The 8,354-nt window shown below is 36.3% G+C and overlaps 1 protein-coding gene across 1 annotated transcript in view; it reads right to left on the bottom strand.

Annotated features, from left to right (window-relative positions):
* Positions 1 to 8,354, bottom strand: part of LOC102816137 (chromosome unknown open reading frame, human C1orf173) — a 274,956-nt gene that overhangs the window by 42,161 nt on the left and 224,441 nt on the right. The window contains exon 12 of the mRNA XM_006831089.1: positions 6,591 to 6,827. Within this exon, the coding sequence (XP_006831152.1) occupies positions 6,591 to 6,827 (237 nt within the window). The remainder of the gene's footprint in view (positions 1 to 6,590; positions 6,828 to 8,354) is intronic.

Here is an 8,354-nt window from a genome sequence, read left to right as displayed (position 1 = left end):
GCTTCGTCTCTCATACTTTGGACATATTGTCCGGAGGAAACAGTCGCTGGAGAAGGATGTCATGCTGGGTAAGGTGGAGGGTCAGAGAAAAAAAGAGGAAGAGCCCTAACGAGATGGATTGGCCAGGTGGCATCATTGATGGTGTCAAGTGTGGCAGCGGCAGTGAGGTTGGCCCAGGATCGGACATTGTTTCGTTCTGTCGCTATGAGTCGGTTCCGACTCGATGGCACCTGACAACAACAACATATCTAATGTAAATAGAAGCACAATTCATTATATTTCAGCTATGAACAGTATGCCAGTTAAGGTTTTATGTCAACTTGGTTTGGCCAGTATTTCAGTAGCTTAGCAGTTAAAATGTAGTTATCACCTCCATGCTAAGATCTAATATGAAGCAATCATCCCCATGATGTGATCTGATCAGCCCTGATTTGATTTAATTTTTCTATGTGTTATGAATCCTTACTTCTATGGTATTTAATGAGGCCAAATATAATCTACAGAATTAGATTGTATTTTGAGTCAATATCTTTTGAGATATGAAATGAGAGAGAAGTGATCAGGGCTCAGGGGGATGCACTGCACCAAGAAAGAAGAACTGGGAATGGAGTCTGTCAATTGGACGTGGGGTCCCTGCCCAGTAAAACTGCTATATCCAGGGAAGATAGCTACCAAGACATATGGAGATTTCCAAGGAATTCTGGGCCTACAGATACTGAAAAGAAACAAGGACCTTTCTCTGGAGCCAACAAAGAAAAGGCTTCCCCTAGAAGCAGCACTGAGTGAGAATTAAGTTGCTCCTGATCCAAGACACGGTATTTTCAATAACCTCATAGGCATGCAAAAGTTGGACAGTATATAAGGAAGACCATAGAAGAATTGATGCATTGGAGTTATGGTGTTGGAGGAGAATATTGAAAGTACCATGGGCTGCCAAAGAACAAATAGATCTGTGCTGGAAGAAGTACAGCCAGAGTGCACCTTGGAAGCTATGATTGCAAGACTTCGTCTCTCATACTTTGAACATATTGTCAAGAGGGACAAGTCACTGGAGAAGGAAATCATGTTTGGTAAACTGGAAGATCAGACAAAAAGAGGAAACCCCCCCAGTGAGATCAATTGGCACAGTGGTGGCAACGATGGACTCAGGTGTAACAACAATTATGAGGTTGACCCAGGACCGAGCAGTGTTTCATTCTGTTGTGCATAGGGTCACTATGAGTCAGTACCGGCTTGATGGCACCTAACAACAACAACAACAACAACAACGGAGTCAACACTCTGAATTTGGTTATCTATTCTCCTAAATTATGAAAGAGTAAATTTCTGGTTGCTAAAGTCATCCATTTTGGTGTTTATGTTATAGTAGCATTAGATACCTAAGATACACAATAACTAGTCCTTTGTCAAGAGAGCATATGTGCTCATACTTTAATGACTATCATTAAAAAAAAAAAGTTTCAATTCATCATTATGAATAAATATATGCATTAGTTTGTCTAGATAAAGTATCTACCTACATACAGATACTCCAGAAGAGAAAGAAAGCAAAGCAAGTTTAAAATTAGTTTAATGTTTACTTTTATATTTCCTACATATTAAAATGAATAAAGTATTGAGAATATAATCAAATCACATTATCTCACTGTGATGGTGTCTATTCATTCCACAAAATTTTATTGACTGTCTAGTTAGTGCATTTGTTATATACAATGCAGATTAAAAAGTATAGAAAATATCTTACATAAAGATATTTTCTGTGGATTAAGGGATGGTGTTATGTTTACTTGAAAGCCTTGAATTCCTACCTAAAAAAATCTATAAGTAGACTATAATAAGTATACTATAGTTTGAGGAATTCTTACAATCAGGAAAGATTGAACTTTGACCAACCATAAATATATATATATTTTTTTTTAATCACACATTCTGACTAGACTGGAATGTTGCTAACAATCTTCCTATAATCCTGTCTTTTTGAAACTATAGGCATTGGCTCTTTGATCCAGGAACAGACAAGCTACAGTGAGGGCAGCCAGGTATGGCTTCATAACATTTAGTTTCAAATCAGAAGAAGCCTCCACTCATATGCGTTTCTTCACAACACACAGTTAGGACAAGAAATAAAGAGTAAGATTCTTAAAGTGAGTAATTCAAGCAAACTGAGTATTATCTTTGTGACTTTGAAATTTTAAAAGTCTATACTGCCATCAGACTGAAAAATAACACAATTGGAATCATTATCCTCCTAACCAGAAAAAAAAGATGCTTTTAAGTCCTGCTTTCTTGAGACAGCTATCCTCTCTGTCTCTAGTTCTATCTTCTTATAAAGGCCTGCTTAGTCTTTACTTCTTACTCATAGACACTGTCATCCAAATTGTCCATAAAACTGTAAGAGTATATTTTCATCAACACAAAGCTTTTCCTCTCAGCCTTACAGCATTCACCTATGACAATATATTTTCATCTGGCGAATTAGTGCTTTGGGTTGTCAACACAAATGCAGAGAAAAGGAAGCTGTCACTCTTTATAAATGATAGGGAGACTCACACATCATTCTTAAACCAGGATCCTAGTCTAGGCAGCTTAACGTCCACAGCACTCTACCACTCACGGCTGCTTAGCAAAGTGCATTCATCAAGGTGGGGCAACGCAATTGTTAGCTGGCAGTTTAAATGGGGCAGACTTGTCACAAGAGTGACAGCCTGGGCAATTGTTTGCCCTCTGGGAACAGGTGCAAGCAAGTTCAAATGAAACACATCCAAATACTAACAGTGAGATTCTTAATCATGTCAATAAAAAGGATGTACTGGTGTCTGGGATTCAGTGGTCACAATATGCCTCTTACACTTTTGAAGATGAAATGCTGTCTGAGTTTTTAATGGAACATTCCAAGGAATCTATCATGTTGTTATCTTTTAAAATGCATGCTACTTGTTTGATGGATGAAATCTCTAATACTGAGGCTCCACATGCTAAAAGGATGCTGTTGAATAACACACGAACAGGTTATCAAAATAAAGGAATGAAAAATAAGAGAGCTAGAAGGTGTAGTAATAAGCAATGCAATTTTGTTTTAGAATAAAGGCAGTATTTTAATCTAAGAACCAAGGATGGAAGAGCCTTTAAAAGGATACCCTAATAACATAGTTATTAAAACAGTAAAATTTAACAGTTGGCCAATTTAACTTGTAGCCCTTAAATTTCCCAATGTTTGTGTATTCAACTTTATCTGATTTGATAGTTTTCATTACATATCTGTTTAAAATACTGTATATTCTCTATACACATGTAGCTATCTCTCTCTATTTTTTTCTATTTAAGTCTAATAATAATTATATAGCATAAATATAATTTGTTAACACGCTGCTAACAAAAACAGTATTCTTGGTGTTAACAATCAAGGAATTGCTTAGGGAGAAATTATACAGAGAGAGAAATCTAAATTTGGATATAACTAAGAAAAGTCATTTTTTATATCTTCTGTTTAAAAACAAACAAACTTAAAAAAATAAAAAAATGAAGCCTAACAAAAAGCAGGCTAGAGATTAAGATAAGGAGATAATTGTAAGATAATTGCCTCTAAACTATGTTCTTCGTGAAACAAAAGCATTTTATGAAGATGGTTGCTTTAATTTTAGATATGGGATATTTTCTAAAATAAAAATCTATAGTATTTCTCCCAAATACAGGCTGTGAAATTGGGTGACATTTGCATCTTAACCCTATCACTTACCAGCTGTGTGACTTACTGCTGTTGTTAAAGTGTCTTTGAGTCCATTCCAAGTCATAGCGACCTTGTATAGGGTTTCCAAGGAGTGGCTGGTGAGTTTGAACTGCTAATCCTGTGATTCAAACCAATCTTTCAGTCAAGTGCTTGCTTATCCTCGAGTGCCATACCAGGACTTCACAGTTTCCAAGTTTAATTATTTATAAAATGAACATTAAAGGCACTTGCTTTTTTAAGGTTGTTTGAGGTCAATGAGATAATTCACATAAAATGTTTGCTCCTAATTAAGTCTTGATAAACAGAGGCACTGGACTGCAAGGTCGGTTTGAACTGCAAGGCCACTTTCTAAACTCATCAGTTGCTCCTTGGAAATCCTATACAGGGTCACTAATAGTCAGAACCTACTTAACTAACGGAACTTAACAACAACAAAAACTGTGTGGTTTAGTGTGGTGCTGTAGGAAAAGCACTGGACTGCTAACTGCAAGGTGGCAGTTTAAAACCCCCATCCACTCCTTGGAAATCCTATATAGGGTCGCTGTAAGTCAAAACCAACTTGACAGCACTTAACAACCTACTGTATTATCAATTATATGACATCTTTATAAACGTTAATAATACAACTAGTTACATGTAAGCAGTTTTCAATGGTAAAGTGTACCTATCACTGTCAGTTATTCAATTATTACAGGTCTAAAAGGAGCTCTGGTAGCGTAGTGGTTACGAATGGGGCTGCGAACCTTAAGGTCAGCGGTTCGAAACTACCAGCAGCTCCGCGGGAGAAAGATGAGGCTTTCTACTCCCGTAAAGATTTACACCCTCGGAAACCCTGTACAGGGTCGCTATGGGTCGGACCCGACTCGATGGCACTTAACAACAACAACAACAAAAGGAGCTCTAAGGAGCTCTGGTAGAGTAGTGGTTACGAATCGGGCTGCGAACCTCAGGGTCAGCAGTTCGAAACTACCAGCTGCTCCGCGGGAGAAAGATGAGGCGTTCTGTTCTGTTCCCGTAACAGCCTCGGAAACCCTGTACAGGGTGGCTATGAGTCGGAACCGACTCCACATCACATAACAACAACAACAAAAGGAGCTCTGGTAGCATAGTGGTTACCAGCTGTTCTGCAGGAGAAAGATGAGGCATTCTGCTCCCGTAAAGATTTACATCCTCGGAAACCCTGTACAGGGTCTCTATGAGTTGGAACCGACTCCACAGCACATAACAACAACAACAACAAGGAATATGAAACTTAGCTATTGAGGCAAACTATAGAGAAAACCTGTTTTAAAAGTTAAAAATATATTTCATTCCCTGGACATTAATCTTGAGTATATCATTCAACTATATAAAAAATGATAGAATCTGGTTTTCAAATTTACTGGTAATTAACGTTGTGGGTTAATGCGTCAGACTGCAAAGGCGTTTGAACTGCAAGATCGGCGGTTAAAGCTCACCATTCACTCCTTGGAAACACTATGCAGGGTCGCTATGGGTCAGAACTGACTCGACGGCGCTTAACAACAACAACAACATTATTCTTGGAGTCCTCATGTGGCACTGTGGGTTAATGCACTGGACTTCAAGGTTGGTTTGAACCACAAGGTCGGTGGTTCAAACTCACCAGCCACCCCTCAAAAACCCTATAAGGGTTGTTATGAGTCAGAACCGACTCAATGGCACTTTATAACCAACAACAACAAAAAAATCATTCTCTTCACTTTTTGCCTTGTCTGTCAGGAAGTTCAGGATTAAATTTTGAGTTCAAGTATAGTCATATACCCAGCTCTAGTTCTTTGTAAACTTATTTCCTCTGCTATACTTAATCATTTTGCTTTTTATTTTATTGCCTGTGTATATGCAATTTTAGAATAGGTTTACTTGAACTGTTTATTAGGAAAAGTAAACTAAAAATGAAATATTTTCTGTTGTGATTACTCAATTACTTAATGTACTCTTATTTAATATTTTTTTCATAATATATTTCTTCATCAAACAGTTTTTAGATTTCATACAGAAAATAATTGAGAGGCAAAGAAATGAGAGAAATGAGCAACTCAAAAGTCATCATATTGTGACCTCATGATCCAATCAGAAGAAAACTGCAGACAAACTATATTTAAATATAGGGAACAGTTATTTTTATTACTGATAGTTGCCCAGAATGCACCAGGAGAAATGCTTGATTAATTAAGAACTACTTGGTCAAATTCTGTGATAAAGAACAGAGCAGGAAATGGTTTCCTCCTTTCACTGGACAAAATTTAGTAAGCGAAGGTCTTTAAAATTCATGGTATGTTTCAGATGATGAGAGTTTCTTTCTTCTTATAAAGCTCTGCATTGTTCCTGTGGATATAGAGCGTCATTTTAGACTTGGAAATTGTAAGGAAGCCATCTTTGTCAAGAGAAATGAGTCTTCCATGAAATTAACATAGCAGTTTGCTGTGTTCAAGGTCACTTTTTAAAAAAATAACTTAATGCAGAGATTTCCAGCTTTTAATTTATGAGAATTTACATTTTTCCAAAGGTACAAGATGATACATATGTGTAATGGAACATTTTTGGATTAAAAAAAAACAGCAACACACACACACAAAAAAAAAAAAACAGGTATCATTTTAACTAAACAGAAGTATCTATTGGCACCCAGCTGAAAAACCCCAGGAAATGAGAGAAAGGCAGTAACACATGATTCCAGTACTTGGATATCTATGGAAGGTTGATGGTTCAGCATTTTCTGTTTAGGGGACTCTCCCATAAACATTCCCTTGAAAAAAATGAATTATCTCATTAAATAAAACAAAAAGTAGTAAGTACACTCACTACACAGACTACATCATATGAGAGAAGCTCAACAACTTGCCTTGTTTATCTTCTTCCAGTTCACTCTCAGAGTACCCATCACTTTCATCTTTCACATTGTCATAAGCATCTGGTGCCTTCTGTGATGAAGTTTCACCCTCCTTTTCAGGGTCTAATTTGTCTTTTTCATCATCTGAGGGTGACTTTGACATTCCATTCATTTGATCATCAGCCTGTCTTTTGTCATTAGCTTTCTCATCTTGTTTTTCCTCATCTGCTTCAAAATCTTCTTCATATTCTGATAAAAGAAAATCTCCAGTATGAGAATGAAAATAGAATACCTAATACTTAACCCATTTCACTTTAATAAGAACTTTGACTCCATTATCATCTCTTCTCTGGGCCTTTCTTCACTTATTTTTCACACAATTAGTGAACATAGAAAACTAGTGGCAAATGATCAAAGATTGCAATCTGTTACATTTACAAAGGCACCAAAGAAATGAAGCTCCGAATGACAAACCTGAAGCCTAATAAAAGTTCATTTATAAATGGACATCAGCATCCACAATGACAAAAATGGACAAGAAAAGAACTTGATAGAAAACAATAAATTAGAAATAAATTTTAAATGAAGAGAACAAGATTATTATAATGAAAGTTAATTTGGAAACCCAATAAGGTCATATTCATATGAAGAATGTTCAAAATATTTGGATATCAAGTTAATGAATAGTGAAGTGAAAAAATTCAATTAATCAAGTCCTGAGAAGCAACATTATGAATAGCACATTTTTGGATAACCAAATGGACACCAAAAAAAGCATTATGAATTATTTTATATCTAATCCAGAATTTAAATTATATGCATTATTCACCCGTACAATAATGAAATCAATGAATTCCAAGGATAAAGATTCTTAGAAAACTGAATATTCTTGTCATGGCCATTAATTCACTGCATTCCCTATAGAGGTGCAGCAAATCTGGAGCAGCAAAAGAAAATTGTCACATCAGAGTCACATCAGATAAACTCCAGCTGTCTCTTGTGGTTATAATTTTTCACCTTTCATAGTTAATTGTTCCTCTTTTTCTTTACACCCAAGACGAAAATCTTAAAGTGACAACATGCCAAGGAGAGAGAACTAAAGGATCTCATGCAGAACCAATTAAGCAAATAAAACACTTATCTTTAAAGTAAAAATTACAGGGAAAGTAACGGTTTTCCTATTTTGTGTGTTTTAGTTATTAGATATTCTGACTTATTTTCCAGTGGTGGGGACCTCTCGGGTAATTACTTGAGAGCTGTCCACCCTGTTACCATGAAAGAAACTTAATTTAAAAATGTATGTCCTCCACATCTGAATAAAGCATTTTTAAAGCACAGAATGTATGAGGAAGATGTAAGGGAAAAATTAAAATGGAAGACTATAATTAAAAAAGGCAAACAAAGAGAATGTTTTCATGATAGAGTAGTTAATACAGGGAGCAAGAAATATGAATTAATACCAGCAAACAAAATTGTACAATTAGCAAGGAAGACAAAGAATGTGGTTTATATTTCATGATACAAAAAGGCAATCGTAAATACAGAAATATTTTTACCCCACACCAGGTTATAGAATAGTTAGTTCCTCATTTGGCCCAGTTGGTTGTTCAACAACAAACTTTTATTTAGAAACTTCTATGTGGAAGCTCTGGTAAGCGTAGTGGTTACAAATCAGCCTGAAAACCGCAAGGTCAGCAGTTCGAAACTACCAGCTGCTCCGCGGGAGAAAGATGAGGCTTTCTGCTCCCGTAAAGATTTACAGCCTCAGAAACCCTG

The sequence above is a fragment of the Chrysochloris asiatica genome, unplaced genomic scaffold (genome assembly GCF_000296735.1).
Source record: "Chrysochloris asiatica unplaced genomic scaffold, ChrAsi1.0 scaffold00002, whole genome shotgun sequence".
Lineage (NCBI taxonomy): Eukaryota > Metazoa > Chordata > Mammalia > Afrosoricida > Chrysochloridae > Chrysochloris > Chrysochloris asiatica.
This window is presented reverse-complemented; position numbering and strand designations above follow the sequence as displayed.